General features: G+C 35.8%; 2 protein-coding genes across 2 annotated transcripts; one reads left to right on the top strand and one right to left on the bottom strand.

The window, feature by feature from the left end:
• Positions 1-216: 216 nt before the first annotated feature.
• Positions 217-8513, bottom strand: LOC113761643 (uncharacterized oxidoreductase ORF334). Its single transcript, XM_027304720.1, has 12 exons — positions 8199-8513; positions 7699-7839; positions 6716-6764; positions 6458-6475; positions 4538-4653; positions 4342-4455; positions 3939-3989; positions 2579-2667; positions 2445-2505; positions 2239-2316; positions 1986-2096; positions 217-637 (listed from the first exon to the last, which is right to left on the bottom strand). Exons 1-12 carry the CDS (start codon positions 8319-8321, stop codon positions 509-511), a joined length of 1080 nt encoding a protein of 359 aa, XP_027160521.1. The 5' UTR covers positions 8322-8513; the 3' UTR covers positions 217-508.
• A 4299-nt stretch (positions 8514-12812) lies between these two features.
• On the top strand, positions 12813-13355 carry LOC113767945. The gene is made up of 2 exons (XM_027312154.1): positions 12813-12921; positions 13021-13355. The coding sequence occupies exons 1-2, from the start codon at positions 12813-12815 to the stop codon at positions 13353-13355; spliced, it is 444 nt and encodes a 147-aa protein (XP_027167955.1).
• Positions 13356-21849: the final 8494 nt, after the last annotated feature.

Below are 21849 nucleotides of genomic sequence, written 5' to 3'. Positions count from 1 at the left end.
ATGACAAGTCCTGATTGTAAATGTCAAAGCTAAATTTAGGGAGAAGATTCTACTTTGGACCAGAAGTTTGTTTTCAGACAAAATATTCTCTTTGCATCTTTCAGTCAAGCCACTTAAGTAACTGTACCAATTTATGCAACTCAATCCCTAGCAGAATAAATTTGCTTATGAATGTCACAGAAGTTGCAGTTCCTAAAACTCCACAAAACTCTCCAATGATGTAACTTATCAAGAAGTTGCTCCATTTACGGTCCAAATAATATGCAATAAGGACAGAATCTGCAAACAGCGAACGAGTAACATGCCTTTCCTTATAAGGTGACTAGCCACTAAGACATTGTAAGTCTTACATGTACAAGTACATGCATGTTCAAATTGTGTATCTATAGGTAAAGAGAGAGATTCCAGACTCAGACTAGTTTTATTCTTAATATGCGCTCTGTTCCTAGCTGGAGGATCTTAATGGAACTCAATGCTATAGTGGGACAGGTGAATCAACAATTTGAATCTAAAATCTCTTCACTTGTACAGGAGCGCCTTGCCTCTTTCCAGATTCAAGCATTGCATCCAAAACAGCAACATCCCTGACACCTTCCACAAATGACAAGCGGCGTTCCACTTCATAGCTACTATCCTTCTGCAACAATCAAAAGGATTGTACATTACACATGAATTATACCGTTCACTAATTTACATTAAAATACACATAAATCTTGCTTGTGAGAGAGAGTACAAGCACGACAAAGGGGTAAATGTCTCCTAAATATTGATTATAACTCCACCAAGAATTAGACATAAGTGTTTTATCCTCCACAAATTGAATCAAAGGTGCCCAACCAATAAAATCTTTAAGATACCATAGCTGAGAGAGTAGCTGCCCGCAGTTTAAGTTTGAATTATTAATAACTTCCAAGCATCAAGTTAAATCTAAGTATTATGAACCTTAAGACAAAAAATTTTGTAAGTAAAGTGAATACTTTTGTTCAACGTTGTAGAAAATTTTCTACTTTCATGAGCCACTGCAGGTGGTTATGAAGCAGGCAGGGGAATAAAATTATTGAAGAAGGTTAAGGCACTGGAGAAGTAAGGTTAAAAACTATTTGTGCACATTGCTCACAAATGACTCAAAAATGTTTTAGAAGTACACTTAAGAATAATTAAAAGGGCAGTTTCAGTATACTGTTGTAGTGACCACATAAAAATTGAAGATAGCAGAAGTCATTCATCCTAAGATTTAACAATAGAGGAGGTGCAGGGTTAACAATTCACAAACTAGAGGGAGAAATTAGACTTTGCCAACAGCTAGAGGCAACACATAACATGATATCCATTGCACATTCAATAAAGCTGTGGCCAAGGAAAAAGCAAGTGCTAAGTGGCTTCCTGCAATTTAAGTTTGAAATGTTGATAATGGACAAGAATCAAGTTTTATCAAAGCATTATACTCCATAGGACAAAAAAGTTTGTTAAGTGCATAGGTTAATATTATTGTTTAATGTTGTAGAAACCTTCCTACTCCCATGAGCTGCAGCAGTTGTTGGTGAAGAGGGCTGGGGGACGGATCTTGAAGAAGGTTGAGGCACAGGAAAGGTGGTATTGGTTGAAAACCACTTTACATGTTCTAGTGATTGCTCAAAAATATTTAAAAACGACACTTGAGAATAGTTTATAAGGCAATATTTAGAAAACTATAGCTATGTCCACATAAAATTCAATAAAAACAGAAGTCATTCATCTTAAGTTTGAAAAAAGCAAAGGGGTTGATGATGTTTCGCAAACTAGAGGGAGAAATTAGACTTTTCCAACAATTAGAGACAATGACATAACATTTTACCCAGAAAAGGAAAAGATCGTCAAACAACGTTGTCGAGCTATGTGACACATTGGGACAAATAATTCAAATGATACACTACGATTAAGAACATAGAATTACTTCAGCAAAAAATTTACATAATATCGAGTAAAAGTTTAACTATTTGAGTTACCTTTAGAGTAGCCTGAGAAATTTCGGACAGGAAAGCCTTTAGTTCTTCAGTAACCCCACTAAATGGGTGGAAGAAGCTCTTATTCTGCCCATTAGCGAGGTAAAGAGTAACCTGCCACATTATCAAGAAACTGAAATGGCAAAGCTGGGAAAGCTTGCAGTGCTTTTGAAATTATACCTAAAGAAAATAAGAAGCTGACATCCTAGGTCTTAGGAATTTTGATAGTACAAGATATCAAGAAGCCATTGATTACCAAGTACCCATGCTTTCCATCTTGGTTACCCCTCTCAATTTGAAGTGTTCCATTTAGACCCACAACTCGCCAGAGTATCTAATGAAAAATGGCATAACTATTGCATTAGATACAGTAAAAAAATCAAGGTATTCTGTAGACAAAGAACTTATTCAAACAAAATGAGTGGAAAATGAGTGATTTAGAGGCATATATTTACTGCATGCCTTTGGTGATCTCGATGATACCACCAGCACGAAAACTCCAGTGCAGCCATTCTCCAGTTGACTAAAGAGACAAGAATTCCCAATCAGCTATTATTCCATCACTACTGTCATCAAATTATGCTTGAGAAACTTACAACGTAGATGAGATGTTATCAGGGGGAGGCAAAGTCAAATCTACATGAGAAGTCAAGGCTGACACCGAGGACACCTCACATCCAACAAGCTGCTCATTCAGAAAGCAGAAATCAAATTAAAGCATACACCTATAAGCAATACTTTGTAGCATAGAAAATGATTTGTTGCAACTTATGCTTGAGTACCTTGTGGAACTATTTAGGCAGATAAAGTAACAAATATTGCATCACGAAGCATGTAACTATTGTGGGTAAGAACTTGATTTATTTTTAAAAGATGCATTATAGGTTGCAGTTTTAGTCTGTTCCTCTTCCTTTCCTACTTGAACAGCAATTTATTTTTAAATGATGCATTATAGGTTGTAAGAGAATTGTGCTGTGAGTTAATGGAAATATATTTAGAAAAATTTTAGTGGAAAAATAAAAGACACCATATTAACAGGATAATCATTGACAATGATTCCAGAAACAGACCCAAAGCACCCTGCAGGTTTACAGTAACATTTTTACTGCTGCTACAATTTCAAAAGAAGAAAAGGTAACAAGTAGAAGTCTCTCAGAAATGCAATAAACAGCTGTCTGTATATGAATTCACTGCAATAATTAAAATTTCAATTGTACCTTTGTACATCCTATAGGTTATCAAGCTATCTAAATCTAAAGCACCGAATCCAAGACAAAGTCAAAGTTCCTGTCAAGTGTGAAAGGAACTATAACAAGCAAATATAAAGGTTTATTTTTTTGTCGAGAATCATTTTCATTTCCCCAGTGTGAGTGCGATTCTTAATCCTACTCCAAATAATTGGTCTCCATTAAGAAATCTATTAGGTTATTATCTACGAGTTCACTGACCATGCAGAAATTATGTTCTTGACTATAGCAACATTTAAGACCGGCTCTTCTCTGCCAAAGTACTGATACCTATTGCAGTAATTTCTGTAGCTGAGTATTTATGGGAGAACCAGATAGAAGAATTTCAAATGGGGAATCCTGCTTCATATTACCTCAAACCAACCACCTTCCGACTTTCTTTACTCTTTGTACTTATTCTTTCCTAAAGTACTCAGATAACAGCTCCTTTATTATCCAGAAAAAAACTATTACAATTTGGAAAACATGGTTGAGTTTTAAAGTTAACCTAGTTTCTTTTCCAGAAATGTCAAGTACAACTGATGGATTATTTAAAACCCTTGATAGATTTAAGAGTTAGAGAACTTAATTTGTTAAATATAAAATGGAGAGAGAAAAAGTGATAATCAACAACTCCAGTGCATCACATTGGAATTCTAAAGTGCATAATGCTAGACATACAAGGAAATTAGATCAACAATGGTTCCTCAGAGTGAAAAAATCAACTTACCATCCTCAATCCTGCGACAAAATGAACCCCCATGTCAAGAATGAAACCACCCTGCCAGAATGTAAATAAAGCAGCAAGTAGAAAACAAGTCAAATCAACAAAAGCTTCATCCCATGCCATATGAAATTGTCTAAATAAATCATCTCTAGCCAGTAATCATCAGCAGACAAGAACTTAAAATAGATTATGCAGATACGTGATAGTTCTGAATTCACAAAGGACCAGACTGGCTAGAGTTAAACCAATTTTAGGACAGGAGTATTTTTGTGTATTTAAATTGCTTATACGTGTCAATAAAACATCGAGCAAGACAATGTTCTTCCATGAATCAGTATACCAAACAAAGGAATGGTTATTCATAACCTGAAGGCACAGGGATAAGATTGGCTAAAAACATACTTACAGTGAAGTTGCGTCTCCAAGAACTTGAGAAGTACGGATTTGAGCTAGTCATTGATCCTTCAATAATAACTTGGATACTCATCACATCTCCAACTTCAGCCATTAGCTTTTTGCTCTACAATAACAAATAAAAATTACCATTTATTTACGAAAGATGCGAAATCAAAAATGGAGTCCAGTATGCAAAAAAGAACAACCTCCTCAAAAGCTGGTTCAAAACGATAATTTTCTGCAACTGCCCAAACAGGTTGAAAAGGCAAGTGGGTCCGCAAAGAATGGTAGGAGGACAGTGCAGCTTCCGCTTCATCAATGGCTACATAAATATGGATATGTCAAGTTTATATGAAATGAATATCATGGTTATAAATCTTAGTAAAATGCCAGAAATGGTACAGCAACTAAGCGATGAGTGGGTCAGATGCACTATTTACAAAAAGACTCTCTACTGCCTGTTTATTTAGCTTGGAATGAATTAAGGACAAAATTGACAAATATGCAGTAATATTCCATTCATTGATAACAAGCCCTTCGGGAACTTCCAAACAACCAACTGAATATAGTTTCCTGACTTAGCAACCTTCACTCTAGCTGTGAAGCAGCCAACTGTAACGAGAAAAAATAACAAAAGCCTGCGGAAGGGGGGAGGGTTGGGTTGCGTGGTAAGGGGGTAGGGATTGTAAGTAGGAGGTCCTAGGTTCAAGACCTCCCACTTAGAAGCCTGTGGAACAATCAAGAGTTGGCCCATATCGCTTCCTTTTTTCTTTTTATATCACAGCAAGTACTGCTTCTTGCTTGTGGAAGGGGGAACTTCATTAAAAGGTTCTCTTGAGAAAGGACTCCATTACAAGTTTTGCAACTGCATATTCTGGCAACTTGTGCTTTTTCCTTGGACTTGTTCAAGATGTAAAATATATAGTTGATATTTGAAACATGGAAATGCAATCTACAGAGTGATACATTGACATATGGACGTAGTCGATAATTACCTTTTCCACACTCTCAATAATTTCTTTTATTTTAGCTGGCCATCTCACTGACTCCATGAACTATTTCCAAAGGTTAGACATGGAGGGTAGTTCTAAACTTTATGAATTATGGCATCACCAATACATCCATCCATCTGTTCCAGGCTTTGGATGGCAAATTCAAGGGTACAATGGCAGCCATTTTTTCTTCACAAAGTTTGAATAGTTGGATACAATGTTTTCCTTTTGACATTTTATGGTTTGAAAAGGAATTTACCTATAGAGATAGTATCAAAACCAAATGTGGGACTTGAATCCCATATGGCGCTAGATGACATCATTTATTAAGACAATGAAGGAGATACAACAGAAACAACCAAGTGGCTGCCAGATATGACTAGCTTCCCCTTCCATGCAGACAGGGTGACTCGCCATTTGCGTAATATAGATACTTTATGTAGCATTCGCTTAGGCTGCTGAACTGAATCAGCAAGAACGATGGTTGTTGATGAAAGAGAAGTGTTTGAAGTAGATGTATAAATAAGATGTACTACAGAAAAGGGGGAAAATGGATCTAGAAATATAAATGCTGCCATAAAAATTTCAGTTACAGAAATTCCCTAAGATGACTCCATTACCCATCTGCAAAGGCTAAGGAGTTCTGTGCCGATCTGTTCTTCAGCCGTTTAAGACATCACAAGAGCAAGTAGAAGAAACTAGAATAGATACTTCCAACTCCACGCAAAGTGTAAGAGAGCCCAAGAAGTTTTTATTATTGGCCTGATAGGCTGACAACCTAAAATATTATCTTAAGTGTGAGTTTACTCTTAGGTGGAGAATAGAAGATATTCCTCAGTTCAGATAGTGAGAGTATCATAATTGTACTAATCTTTGTGCCAAATGGTTGTCTAGAACAAGATGTTGTGTGCTTATACCAATTTTGCTCTCTAGAACTCTTTGTTATCTACGTATTAGCTAAAACAGATAAGATTATGCAGTTTCATATTGCTATAGATGCTGGTATGGAATATATAACATTTTCACTTAAAGATCATGAGCAACACTTTTTATATTGTCAACTTTCAAGAGGTAAAGTGCAACAGAATTTGCAGAACGAAAGAGATATATGCTTTTAGATACTGTTCTACTTACAAGCTGTAGCTGGTTTCTCTTCAGCACCAACATTTTTCCAAGCAATAAAATGTGCATGAAAAGAACATCCCCTTGTCAGTTGATTGAACAAGACTAGAAAATCTATTATTCTGTACAAAAGTTAACAGTAGATGGAATAAAATTCAAGACATAAGTACACTATTATGGTGTTTATAATTGTAATACAAAAGCTTCATAATGTCTATATATTAAGAAAAGAAAAAATGCCTGCTGAGATAGAATTCAACTTGAAACTACCTTGAAGGACATGCTTTCCTTCTTTCAGCAGCCTCAATGACATATCCACCTGCATGAGTTAATTTACATGGATAAACGAAAGGCATTTAGTAGCATGACACCATGAACTGCAGTAATAAAATAGCGCAGATTAGTTTTATATGAAGTACATGTTTAAAGTTTCTGGTCATCAATTCCAAACACCAATTACAGATTATTGCTGTGGTTTTTACAAAGTTTGACACCCAAATAGGGAACAAGAGTTCTCATCCATGATAGTAATATCGCTAATTAACAATAAGACCCATATTACACGCTATTAAATTAACGAAAAGCTGCAGTGGGTTGTGAAACAAAGTTGGTGAATTTTTAGAATCTAACATGTCAAATTTCAATGGGTTTTGAACTGCCAACATATTATGTTGAAGATTCTTGTTGACTTTTCTGTTCAACTGACCTTTTTAAATCAATACCTTACATTCATTTGTTATTAAATGAGAGCATTTGCAGACCAACGAAATCCGTGTAAAATGTGAACATTTTATTGGTTTACAAAGAATGTACATAAGTTTTCCATAGAGTAAATTTTACTTCATGAGTAAACACATAAAATGAAAACTACAAAACAATAAATGGAACTATCTTGTCTCTACCTTCAAATTCAGACAACAGCAAGACAAACTTTGTTTAAGACAGGTAGACTTTAACATACTTATAGCTAACTAAGCAAAATTCTTTATTCCAAAAAACAAACAAGCTACATTCTTTACTCTTGGGGAGCGGGAGAAATAGCTATCAAATATCTGCAACAATACGCCAGACAATCACAACAACACAAATGCTACCTAAATCAAAACTACGATCAGAGGGATGCAAACATAAAAAACATGGCAAAATTAGAAAATGTCAAATAAAAATTATAGTAGTACCATTTTCCGGTACCTAACACCCCAAATACCTATTTTTATTGACAAATAATTTATATAGGGAACATTCAAATTTACCTGAATCTGGCCAGCCAGAACTACAGCAACACCAATAATGGAACTGTCCTTGATTATCTCATCAAGTCCCCCATCACCCCACTTACATTCCACTTCCGGGAAAAACTTTCTAGCAACCTCAACAGCATCTCTAGCTGATTCCTGCAAGAATTTCTCAGTCAAAATCCCGATGCAAGTTCCCAAAACTGAAAAAAAAAAAACAATATTGCAAATATATAAAACTTTCCTCAAATCACATTTGCAAGAAACACAATTACAAAACGCTTCCATCACAAACCTCCAAGAATTTGCAACGAAATAGATTTAATGCGTGAAACAAGAAAATCCCTTTTGCTATTTCATCCCAAAGTTAAATTGAAAAGTAAATCCAAGGAAAAAAAAGGAAACTTTCCACTAAATTCTTCCCTTCTCAACGACCATTTTCCTCCCTTTTCTTTCAAGAAAATGCATGATAACAATTACCAGTAACGAAAGAAAAAGAAGACGAAATCTTAAAGAACCTCAGACCGACTCCAAATAGCTTTGAGTACAAAGAGATTAGAGATTTCAGCTAATCTGGGAATGTATTGAGTTTTAACAAAAATCCCAGCTCCAATGATGGCTATATTGGGTTGCTGAGCCATTCTTTGGAAGAATCTTGTGATCTTCTACTACTAGAGTGCTAGTAGTCCGATTCAAGTTTTAGCGTAGATTGTAGAAAAGCTGAAGAGGAGGATTCAAATCATCTAATGTAATGTAAAGATTACGCCGCAGTAGAGGATAAGTCGTGTTTCAACTGGATTGAAGTTGGAAAAGTCTCGTGTGTTACAGGCTGCTTTTTGGGTTCATTTCAAAGATGTCTCGTGTGTGACATCTTTTTGGGCTCATATTTTAAAGATGCACGCTTGAATTATTGGGATGTTTTTCAAAAAATTTACTGTTTATTTTTTGGAAAACAGTAAATGTTGTTTGGATTGCTATCATTCACAAACAAATAGCTCCGTTTGGATTTGCAATTATTTCCAAAAACTATTCTTGTCTTTCTGCGACACAAATACTGTGAACCAATAACAATTTAGTGCACAATGAAACTGAGGCAGACCTACGTCGTTTGCACGAAGTCCAATTGTGTTGTATTTGACAGCACTGACTACTCAACCCTAAAACACAACCCATTCCCAATTGAGACAGAACGCCGCTTTAATCCAAACTCTGTTTTTCTCTCCTTCTACTATTGGAGATCTAAAGAAAGCTCTTCGACTAAGTTGTGCCTTTCCGCCGCTCCTCACGTGTTTTTATACATTTGGCGTGCCGACTCGTTGCAAGAGTTCGAGAGGCATCAAGGAACTCCTCACCCATTTGCGATTCTGTCAACCGACCCACTCCTGTCGTTTGCTAATTTCGGTTCGACATCACACTGACAGATAACTGGAGTACGATAGAATTCTCATTCCTTACCCATCGAATTTGCTTTTGTGGTAAGTCTCCCCTTTGTTTACTGGATTGCAAATAGTTCCATAGGTTTTCATTTTTTTTTTCTTTTCCGTTAAAGAAACGATTTAAATTACAATTGACCTTTGCTATTTTTAGGGTATAATCTACTCTACTATTAAATATGAGAGCAATTCATCCAGGTTGTTTGTTGCTTCTTAGCAGAAATTCAACACCCCACCTGTTTGTTTGCTGATACTTAACTTGCTACCCAAAAAAACGAATTTACTTCTATCATGTGTTTCCCCCTTTTTTATCTTACTTTGAAAATGTAAATTATGTGCTTTTACGCTTAATGTCTCTCATACTTTGCATTGGAGATTTTATTGTTCTGGTTGGCAGTGGCTTTTCATCTTGGGGTTGTGCTGTCAAGTGCCAATGGTTTGCCAGTAAGCTGTGTCGTTAATCGGCTAGCAAATGATTGCGTAGACGATAATGCATCCTGAATTTTTAAGGTCCTAGTTAGTCTCAATTCCGACTTGTTCCCCAGGGAACAGTTAAAACCCAACTGTTACTGATTAAATCCTTGATCAAGCACATCATTGACTGCTTGGTTACTTTAGCGGCTTATTGAATCTCAATCAATTAGTGCAAAATACTTCAGCTCAGTCATTATTGAAGTTGATTCAACAAAACAAGTAAGAAATATTTCTATGGCTGCAGATTCTGCAAAATCATAGTACCATGGTATGTTGAATATTAGTAGTTGGATAGGAGGTGGATTTGTAACTCGAGTTAGAGCTTTCTACTATGATTTTTCATATCACACACAAGGATTTTGTCTTGCCTTGTTTAATTGCAAAGTGAACTCATGTTGCCATAATATTCTTCTACTATTGTGTTTTTTCCTCAATGTCACTGGCTAATGCTATTTAAGGCATGTAATTTTTTTTCCAACTTCTGATACACGTTGTAGGCTGTCTAAATTCATACTTCGTGGGGTGCTAAAAAACAGGTTGATCTGACTTGTATGATTGCCGTCATTTAAGGCTACATGCCCCCTATTACTCGCCGTGCTGTCAAAGATATATTTGTTTAGTTCCCCTTTGTTCAATGTCTTGCCTACAGACAGTAATTTTTTCCTTATCAAACCAGCATTGAAATAGAATAGCATTCAGACTACTCGTTCATCCATTTCTGCTTAGGGGGAAAACGATTTGAAGCAACGCATTTCTAACAACTACAAGGTAATTCTTGTTCCTCCTCCTGTTTGGTTATTATTAAGTATGTCCTCTCTGTATCTTGAATAATCATGCCTGTCAATGCATTTCTTTGTTTGTTTCTGGATTTGTTTATGAGTTAATTAAGATAAGAAAACAAAGGCGCGGATGTTCAGAGCGTGTGCATTTCTTTAGGGAGTACGAAATTTCCTTTGCCCAGCACCTTGTCAACATGCATAGAGCTAATGAAATTAGGGACAATAATATTTCTAACTATGTGGTTCCTGAAATACAACGGCGGTTGAATGGCCAATATGGCACCTCCTTCACAAGCGATAGTATAAGAGGCAAATACTATGCAATGCGAGAGTTAACCAAACTGTACATTTCTTTCAAGAGGCAGGAAACGGGATTGGATTGGGATAGCCAGAAGTTTACATTCCTTATGGACGATAACAAGTGAGCCGAGATAAAGCAGATATAACTATTTTAATAAAGAATAGATCTGGCTGCACATTTTTTTTCCTATTCTGGGGTAATTCATTAACTCCCTTTTGGCTGTGTTTTTTGTACAAAATGAACCCAAAATTTTTAAAATTTCAAAATGACTGCTTAGTCTATCATTTACTTGAGGAAGTATTTGTCAATCAAGGCGCAACGGGAGACTTCACCTCTGGCTTCGAAAACAACCCCCGCATTCAGTCGAGGAGCAAGAGATGGAGACTGCTGCACAATGTGTACGAGGAAAGCCCAGGTTGGACCATGCGGACTGCGATGCTGATGTACAAGTATTAGGGGCAAATGAAGAGAAAGGGAAGAAGGGTAAAGGAAAGCGAAAGTCTGGTAACGCATCAAGCGGTAGTCTTATGTCTACCGCCTCTGGTTCAATGACTGGTAGATACTTTAGGGCTCTTGACACCATTGAGTCGCTTGTTAGTCGAAAGAAGAGTAGCAGCATGAGTGTGTTAGTAAACTCTTCGACCAAGCATCGTTCTGGCCGAGATGGATCGAAGAAATCGGAGTACAATGTTGTCATTGCTCAACTTCGGGGATTAGAGAACGTGACCTACGTAGCCAAAATGTCCGCTGTTGAAATATTGAAGGACCCTCAAGAGCTGGCTATTTGGAATTTAGCTGGATCAGACGTCGACCGCATCACCTTTATGAAGCATCGAGGCTATCTCCCGCCAGAACATGGCACTCAGAAGCCCCCTCCCCCACCGCCGTTATAGTGGTTTGTGCATCGGGAGCACTTCTTTAAAGCTGGCCGTCGTTGCCTTTGTTTGTTTATGTTTGAGACCGTTAGTTGTAGCATTTGCTACCGGAACTGTAAGTGTTTTTTCTTGGTCTGTCATTTGTTTATTTAAATTCACTGCGCTTTGTGGCCATGACTTTGTTGAGTATTTTATAATTCTTATATTTCAGACAAGTTAACTATGAGTTGTCATAATGTTTGTGGCCAAATCAGCAGTTGCTCTAGTATGTTTGCATATTGCCGGTCAATACTTCTAAACATGGCACTAACTCCATTTGACTTTTATGATACCATTTGCTATTAACACTGGCTTGTTCGTTGGTATTTACAAGGCAATTAATGACTTGACTTTGTAAGAAAATATAATTTCAGATATTAACTATTCCAGGTGTATAACACTTTTTAAGTCTTATGATTTATTTTCCTATTAGTCTTGATTTTGATCTATACTACTGCCATAAACCTTGCAGATTCGCCTTTGACGAAGTTGAACCAAAAACACTTGATGAAAAATGATCATTATGCATACAGTGGGGAAACTTCTGATGAATCGGACGAGAAGGAGCTCCTTTTGATTTTCGCCATGTTTGTTTTTCTAGGATTGGCCTTATTCGACTCGTACCTAAATCCTTTGCAGCGGCGACGAATCCGAGATAGTTCACAGTCAGGTGCTCAATGGATTGTATGCTAATAAACGGCCATCGAAACAGAATATTTGACAACCTTCGCATGAAAACTCCCCTTTTCCTGCAATTATATGACTTGTTGCTTGAGCGGGGCTATTGGGAGCTGCACCCTACACAATGGGTGAGAATTCATGAGTCTGTCGCCATTTGCCTTCTGTGCTTGAGTCATAATAAGCGACATAGGGTGCTAGCCGAGAGATTCCAACATTCTTTCAAAACAGTGGATCGCCATCTACGATGCTGCCTTCAATCTCTCGTTCAATTGGGACGCGACTTGATGAGACCGATAGATTATCACACAATTCATCCAAGAATACAAAACAGTACGCTGTTCTGGCCATGGTTTAAGGTTAGGGATTCAAGATCCTAGTTAGTCATTATGAAAACCTGTTAAATATGTAACACTGGCCCATGTGATTAGGATTGCATTGGAGCTATTGTTGGAACACAGTATCAGCTTGGTGTAGAGTCGAAAATAGGGATTGTTACCGGAACAGGCATGAAGGCTTATCATACAACATTCTAGCCGTGTGTGACCATAATATGAGATTCACTTATGTCAAGGTAGGGTGGAAGGGTAGTGCTCATGATTTTAGGATCTTACGAGATATTTTACTTGATCCTAATTGTGTCTTTCCAATGCGACCAGCAGGTGCGTGAATATTAAATAATAAATCCTTGCCTAATCGAGTTTCTTACAATTAAATTTGAGTTGCCATAACGAACATAACTATCTGTACATGATATGCAGGCAAATATTATGCAGTGGATGCGACATACATAAATATGCCAGGATTTATAGCTCCCTTTAAGGGCGCATGGGGAACCCCACAGGAGCGGGCAGTAAAAGCACTTTTCAATAGACGTCATGCATCGTTAAGAAACATTATAGAATGCACATTTGGTGTCTTGAAAAAGCAATTTTCGATACTGAAGAGGCTTATGCAGAACTATTTGATGGCAACGCAAAATAACATTGTCCTTACTTATTGTGTCTTGCACAACTTCATGCGCGATCATGTTCCTAATAACACATATTTTGTTGAAAAAGAAGCTGATGCAGTATTGGCAGATAATTTAGACTAGGGCAACCAAAATGTTTGGACCACAACCACTCGATATGTCGGCACAAGGAATTGCTGGCTGGAATGAAGATAGAAAAGCAATAGTCGATCACATGTACTATCACCAATATTAGTAGAACCCAATTGATCTCTCTCTCGTGGGACTTTCTAATTATAATAGGGATTGTTGTTGCCTTTGTAATAATTAATGTTTTCACGGACAAATTAAATGGCATGTAGTCTTATGCAACAATCGTTTTGCTTATCTTTAATTGTACCACGAATAAATTATGTATTTTAGTAAGGATATGCAACTAAGATTGATTAAAAATTTAACTGCTATTTTTTAAAAACAACGAATCCAAACATGTTGGCTACATTTGGATTAGCTATTTTTTGGGGTATTTTTCAAAAATTTTACTGTTCATTTTTTGGAAAACAGTAAATGTTGTTTGGATTGCTGTCGTTCGGATTGCTGTCGTTCCTAAACATATTATTTTTAAAAAATAAACGTATTTGGATTCACTATTTTTGAAAAACAGCAGTTAAATTTTTAATCAATCTTAGTTGCATATCCTTTCTAAAATACTTAATTTGTTCATGGTACAATTAAAAATAAGCAAAACGGTGGTTGCACAAAACTACATGTCATTTAATTTGTCTGTGGAAACATTAATTATTACAAAGACAACAACAATCCCCCTTCTAGTTTGAAAGCCCCACGAGAGAGAGATCAATTGGGCTCTACTAATATTGGTGATAGTACATGTGATCGGCTATTGCTCTTCTATCTGTATTCCAGCCAGCAATTCCTTGTGTCGACATATCAAGTGGTTGTGGTTCAAACATTTGGTTGTCTTAGTCTAAATTATCTGTCAATACTGCAACAGTTTCTTTTTCAACAAAATATGCGTCATTAGGAACATGATCGCGTATGAAGTTGTGCAAGACATAATAAACAAGGATAATGTTATTTTGTGTTGCCATCAAATAGTTCTGCATGAGCCTCTTTAGTATCGAAAATTGCTTTTTTAAGACATCAAATGCGCGTTTTATAATGTTTCTTAACGATGCATGGCGTCTGTTGAAAAGTGCTTTCACCGCATAATATTTGCCTGCATATCATATACAGATAGTTATGTTCATTGTGACAACTCAAATTTAGTTGTAAGAAAACTCAATTAGGCCAGGATTTATGATTTAATTTTCACGTACCTGCTGGTGGCATTGGAAATGCACAATTAGGATCAAGTAAAATATCTCGTAAGATCCTAGAATCATGGACACTACCCTCCCACCCTACACTGACATAAGTGAATCTCATATTATGATCACACATGGTTAGAATGTTGTGTGATAAGCCGTCATGCCTGTTCCGGTAATGATCCATGTCTTCGACTCTATACTAAGTTGATACGTGTGTTATATCAATAGCTTTAATGCAATCCTAATCACATGGACCAGTGTTACATATTTAACAGGTTTTCATAATGACTAACTAGGACTTTGAATTCCTAACCTTAAACTATGGCCAGAACAGCGCACTGTTCTGTATTCTTGGATGAATTGTGTGATAATCTATTGTCCTGACCAAGTCGCATCCCAATCGAACAAGAGATTGAAAGCAGCGTTGTAGATGGCGATCCACTGTCTCGGAATAATGTTGAAATCTCTCGACTAGCACCCTATATCGCTCATTATGGTTCAAGCACAAAAGGCAAATGGCGACAGACTCATGCATTCCTACCTGCTGTGTAGGCTGCGACTCCCAATAGCCCCGTTCAAGGAATAAGTCACGTAATTGTAGGAAAAGAGGAGTTTTCATGCGAAGGTTGTCGAATATTCTATCTCGATGGCCATTTATTAGCTCAACAACCCATTGAACACCTGACCGTGAACCATCTCGAATTCGTCGCCGCTGCAAAAGGTTTAGGTATGGGTCGAATAAGGTCAATCTTAGAAGAACAAACATGGCGAAGGTCAAAAAGAGCTCCTCCTCGTCCGATTCGTCAGAAGTTTCCCCACCATATGCATAATAATCATTTTCCATCAAGTGTTATTGGTTCAGTTTCGTCAAAGATGAATCTGCAAGGTTTGTGGCAGCAGTATAAATCAAGATCAAGACTAATAGAAAAATAAATCATAAGACTTAAAAAGTGTTATACACGTGAAATAGTTAATATCTGAAATTATATGTTCTTATAAAGGCAAGTCATTAATTGCCTTGTAAATACCAACGAACAAGCCAGTATTAGCAGCAAATGATATCATAAAAGTCAAATGGAGTTAGTGCCATGCTTGGAAGTATTGGCCGGCAATATGCAAACATACTAGAGCAACTGCTGATTTGGCCACAAACATTATGAATAAAACCTGACAACTCATTGTTAACTTGTCTGAAATATAAGAATTATAAAATACTCAACAAAATCATGGCCACAAAGCGTGGTAAATTTAAAGAAACAAATGACAGACCAAGAAAAAACACTCAGAGCTCTGGTAGCAAATGCTACAACCAACGGTCTCAAGCATAAACAAACAAAGGCAACGATGGCTAGCTTTAAAGAAGTGCTCCCAATGCACAAACGACTATAATGGGGGTGGGGAGGGGACTCCTGAGTGCTATGTTCAGGCAGGAGACAGCCTCGACGCTTCATAAAGGTGATGCGATCGGCGTCTGATCCAGCTAAATTCCAAATAGCCAGCTCTTGAGGGTCCTTCAATATTTCAGCAGCGGCTATTTTGGTTACGTAGGCCACATTCTCTAATCCCCAAAGTTGAGCAATGGCAACATTGTACTCCGATTTTTTCGATCCATCTCAGCCAGAACGATGCTTGATCGGAGAGCTTACTGACACACTCATGCTGCTACTCTTCTTTCGACTAACAAGCGATTCAATGGTGTCAAGAGCCCCAAAATATCTATCAGTCACTGAACCGGAGGCAGTAGACATAGGACTACCGCTTGATGCATCACCAGACTTCCGGTTTTCTTTACCCTTCTTCCCTTTCTCTTCATTTGCCCCTTATACTTGTACATCAGTATCGTAGTCAGCATGGTCCAACCTGCCCTTTCCCCATGCACATCATACATCAGTCTCCATCTCTTGCTCCTTGGTTGAAGTACGGGGGTCATTTTTGAAACCAGAGTTGAAGTCTCCCGTTGCACATTGATTGATAAATACTTTTCAAGTAAATGATAGACTAAGCAGTCATTTTAAAATTTTAAAAATTTTGGGTTCACCTTGTACAAAAAACACAGCCAAAAGGGAGTTAACGAATTACCCCAGAATAGGAAAAAAAACGTGCAGCCAGATCTATTCTTTATTAGAATAGTTATACCTACTCCATCTCAACTCACTTGTTATCGTCCATAAGGAATGTAAACTTCTGGCTATTCCAATCCAATCTCATTCCCCGCCTCTTGAAGGAAATGTACAGTTTGGTTAACTCTCGCATTGCATAGTATTTGTCTCTTATACTATCATTTGTAAAGGAGGTACCATATTGGTCGTTCACCCGCCATTGTATTTCGGGAACTACATAGTTAGAAATATTATTGTCCCTAATTTCATTAACTCTATGCATGTTGACAAGGTGCTGGGCAACGGAAATTTCGTGCTCCCTAGAGAAATGCACACGCTCCGAACATCCGTGCCTTTGTTTTTTCATCTTAATTAACCCATAAACAAATCTAGAAACAAACAAAGAAATGCATTAACAGGCATGATTATTCAAGATACAGAGAGGACATAATTAATAATAACAAAACAGTAGGAGGAGCAAGAATTACCTTGTAGTAGTTAGAAATGCATTGCTTCAAATCATTTTCCCCCCAAGCAGAAATGAATGAACGAGTAGTCTGGATGCTATTCAGTTTCAATGCTGGTTTGATAAGAAAAAAAATTACTATCTATAGGCAAGGCATTGAACAAAGGGGAACTAAACAAATATACCTTTGGTAGCACGGCGGGTAATAGGGGGCATGTAGCCTTAAATGGCGGCAACCATACAAGTCAGATCAACTTGTTTTTTAGCACTCCACGAAGTATGAATTTAGACATCCTACAACGTGTATCAGAAGTTGGAAAAAAAATTACATGCCTTAAATAGCATCAGCCAGTGACATTGAGGAAAAAACACAGTAGTAGAAGAATATTATGGCAACATGAGTTCAGTTTGCAATTAAATAAGGCAAGACAAAATCCTTGTACGTGATATGGAAAACCACAGTAGAAAGCTCTAACTCAAGCTACAAATCCACCTCCTATCCAAATACTAATATTCAACCTGCCATGGTACTATGATTTTGCATAATCTGCAGCCATAGAAATATTTCTTGCTTGTTTTGTTGATTCAAATTCAATACTGGTAACAACTGAGCTGGAGTATTTTGCACTAATTGATTGAGATTCAATAAGCCGCTAAAGTAACCAAGCAGTCAATGATATGCCTGATCAGGGATTTAATCAGTAATAGTTGGGTTTTAATTGTTCCCTGGGGAACAGGTCGGAATTGAGACTAACTAGGACCTTGGAATTCAAGAAACATTATTGTCTGTGCAATCATTTGCTAGCTGATTTACGGCACTGCTTATTGGCAAACCATTGGCACTTGGCAGCACAACCCCAAGATGAGAAGCCACTGCCAACCAGAACAATAAAATCTCCAATGCAAAGTATGAGAAACATTAAGCGTAAAAGCACATAATTTACATTTTCAAAATAAGATAAAAGGGGAAAACATACGACAAAAGTAAATTAGTTTTTTTGGGTAGCAAGCTAAGCATCAGCAAACAAACAGGTGGGGTGTTGAATTTCTACTAAGAAGCAGCAAACAACTTGGATGAATTGCTCTCATGTTTAATAGTAGAGTAGATTATACCCTAAAAATAGCAAAGATCGATTGTAATTTAAACCATTTATTTAATGGAAAGGAAAAAAAAATGAAAGCCTATGGAACTATTTGCAATCCAGTAAACAAAATGGAGACTTACCACAAAAGCAAATTCAATAGGTAAGGAATGAGAATTCCATCGTACTCTGGTTATCTGTCAGTGTGATGTCGAACCGAAATCAGCAAACGATGGGAGTGGGTCGACTGACAGAATCGCAAATGGGTGAGGAGTTCCTTGATGCCTCTCGAACTCTCGCAATGAGTCGGCATGCCAAATGTATGAAAACGTGTGAGGAGCGGGGGAAAGACACAACTCAGTCGGAGAGCTTTCTTTAGATCTCCGACAGTAGAAGGAGAGAAAAGCAGAGTTTAGATTGAAGCGGCTTTCTGTCTCAATTGGGAATAGGTTGTGTTTTAGGGTTGAGTAGTCAGTGCTGCCAAATACAACACAATTGGGACTTTGTGCAAAAACGACGTAGGTCTGCCTCAGTTTCACTGTGCACTAAATTGTTATTGGTTCACAGTATTTGTGTCACACAAAGACAAAAATAGTTTTTGAAAATAATTGCAAATCCAAACGAAGCCGATGTCTCATGTGTAACAGGCTGCTTTTTGGGTTCATTTTTAGGCAAAACAAGGAAACGTGGTATTTATATCTATATGTATAAGCAGGAGAGGTATTAGTGAATGCCTCTTAAATGGCTTCCAAATCTCTCGTACTTTTTTTCTAAAATTTTCAATTATTTTAATATATAAATTCAAAGGTTAATTCCACTTTGTCCCCCCAAACTTTGGACGATTACCTACTTCAGTCCCTAAACTTCAAAATGGGACACTTAAGTCCCTAAACTTATAAATACCTCCCACTTAAGTCCCTAAACTTATAAAATGGGACACTTAAATCCCTAAATCCTTATAAAATGAGACACTTCGACCACCAACAGCATTCAGGATTTGTTAACAATTTTCCTTAAGTGGGAGGTATTTATAAGTTTAGGGACTTAAGTGTCCCATTTTGAAGTTTAGCGACTGAAGTGGGTAATCATCCAAAGTTTGGGGGGACAAAGTGGAATTAACCCTAAATTCAATTAAAAAGTTTGAAATAGTGATTTACAATTAATTCTATGACAATTCAAATTAAAAATTTAAAACTTTTTTCCCACTTCAAATGAGTGCTTAATAAATCGTTATAATTTATTTTCAAACTTTAACCCCTTTTTCCTTCCATAAGTAAAGAAAATAAATTTGGATAATTTGATTAGTTCCATATTAAAATCATTCACACCATTACAACTTTATTACTTTAGCCCATTTTATTCCTTGATTAGTAAAGATTGATTTGTCAAATCTAAATGTGATTAGTCCTATTTTTTAATCATTTATATAGTAACATTTTTAGCATTTTCCTTCTAGATATATACATAGATTTGTCAAACATTCAGATAACATATCCAATTATAACCATTCTTTACCCATTTTACCTATTGCAGCCTTAAACTTATCCAATTAGACGATTATTCCAACTTATGAAATAAACATTTGTCATACAACGTTATCTAGATAATATTTGATATGCGCAATACTTTATCTGAATAATTTTGCATATAATGAAAGTGCACATAAAAAAATTTTTATATCAATTTTAAATTAATAAAAGGGGCATTTAGATGGTTGTTTTTTGGAGTGTTTATCAAAAATTTTTAAAATAAATATTTGTTTAAACAATTATCTTGGGTGATTGTCACAAAAAATAGTAGGATTTCACCAAAGTTATACTTAATTACTTTTCCTTGATGACTATAATTGTAACTCTTTATTTGAAAAAAAAAACACTTGAAAAGTGAGGTAATAAATTCTAAATAATAAAAGGAATAGAAAGATTGGAGTATAGGGTTGGGAAGGGTAAAAGTAAGGTAATGAATCCTAAAGAATAAAAGGAGTATAGAGTTGGGGAGCTATAGTTGTAGGTTGGGATAAAACTATCAAAATGGGTGATTTATGTGAGTTAAACTGACATAATTTTTCATGGTTTTGGTTATCTTACCCATTTACAATCCACTAAAAAATTTTATTTATTTTTTCTCTCATATTCTTTGAGCAACAAAATAAGATATCATTGTAATCAACAAAAATAAGAACACATTACATTAATAAATAAATTTTTACCTAAAAATAAAAAAATTACACAGAAGAACCAATAGTAGTGATCATAAGAAGTTTCAATTTTGTCACTCTACAAGAATCTCAAAATAATTTAGGTGTGAATGTAAGAAATCAATTAACGCTTAATGAGTTAATTAAACTTTGATGGAATGAAGGAAGGAAGTCGGATAAAATTTAACAAAAATTAAAAATTAAAGAATAGGAAAAGAACATTTAATATGCCTTTGTAAAAAGTAGAATATAATTATTAAATTTGTAGTGATTTAAATTTATTTACTAATGAATTTGAATCTATGTCTAATTTAATTAGGTCTAAATAGGTAGTCTCAATGTATCCATTTAATAGCCACTAATTATTGAGTTTAATTGGGTTATCCATTTGAAGTTAATAAAATTGCATACCTATACTCATTTGTTGAAGAACAAGTTGAAAAATTGGTCATTATTTACAATTATATATGGGTGAAAAGAGTAACAAGATAGGAAGTAAAAAGGTTGCAAAATTGGGTACAAAATTGCACAATTTAATAGAAGCAAGGTAGGGTGAAAGAAAGGTAGAGTTTGTGGGAGAGAGAAGAGTTGGAGGGATGTGGGAAATTTGGGTTAGAAAGGTGAGGAAAAAGGTAATGAAAATTAGGAGAATGTTAATGGGAAGTGACACAAAAAAAAAGAGAATATGGAAGAGTGGGGTAACAATTTTTGTTTGGTGTGCTTTTAGTATTTCTTTAGATATTTTTGTGACCTTTGTTCATACTTTTAATATATGCTGTGGTTTTAGATAAGGTACACGAATACAATATAAATTAGACACTAAAATAGCACTCTTTTGATTTTTTTAACCTTTTTATGTAACTATTATAAATAATTCATTTACTATTATTATTATATTAAAAGTAAATTTGTGCATTGGCATGGGTTGCAATACTAGTTTCAATTGGAATCTATATATATAAATATATATATATATATGTATATGGAAGTAACTATTTTCATTAAAGTTGTTTCTCACCCCTATGTGACATGTCTAATCGAAAAGAATTAACGAGTTATGGGTCATTTAAATTTTATTCATATATATATATATATATATATAAGTAGTTATTTTAATTAGAGTTGTTTCTCACTCTTACTTGGCATGTCTAATTGAAGAGAATTAATGAGTTATGGATCATTTAGGTTTTATCCATATTGAATATTGTATCATATGTTTGAAAATTATCCTTAATTTTAAAATAAATTTAAAAAATAACTAATCTTATCTTAATGATATCTACATTTTATAAAATTATTACATAAAACTATAGTAAAATCTTTTTCAAATCACAATTAGTAAAATTTTACATATTCCATAAATTACTTTCTTTCACCACTATATCGTTGATTAGTATTCGAATTGTTCATAATCTCTTCCCTTAATTTTGAAATAATTTAGTGCAAAAAAGAGAATAAACTGTTAC

Source organism: Coffea eugenioides, chromosome 1 (assembly GCF_003713205.1).
Source record: "Coffea eugenioides isolate CCC68of chromosome 1, Ceug_1.0, whole genome shotgun sequence".
Classification (NCBI taxonomy): Eukaryota; Viridiplantae; Streptophyta; class Magnoliopsida; order Gentianales; family Rubiaceae; genus Coffea; species Coffea eugenioides.
Note: the sequence above shows the minus strand (reverse complement) of the source record. Positions and strands in the feature narration are given on the sequence as shown.

Excerpts from the sequence above, each read along its gene's own strand:
- LOC113761643 (XM_027304720.1), bottom strand. The coding sequence starts at position 8,321 with ATGGCTCAGCAACCCAATATAGCCATCATTGGAGCTGGGATTTTTGTT. Across the intron at positions 4,456-4,537 it reads TTGAACCAGCTTTTGAGGAG|AGCAAAAAGCTAATGGCTGA; the intron begins GTTGTTCTTTTT and ends TTGTTATTGTAG. Across the intron at positions 2,668-3,938 it reads TTGTCGCAGGATTGAGGATG|CTTGTTGGATGTGAGGTGTC; the intron begins GTAAGTTGATTT and ends CTGAATGAGCAG.
- LOC113767945 (XM_027312154.1), top strand. The coding sequence starts at position 12,813 with ATGAGATTCACTTATGTCAAGGTAGGGTGGAAGGGTAGTGCTCATGAT. Across the intron at positions 12,922-13,020 it reads CTTTCCAATGCGACCAGCAG|GCAAATATTATGCAGTGGAT; the intron begins GTGCGTGAATAT and ends CATGATATGCAG.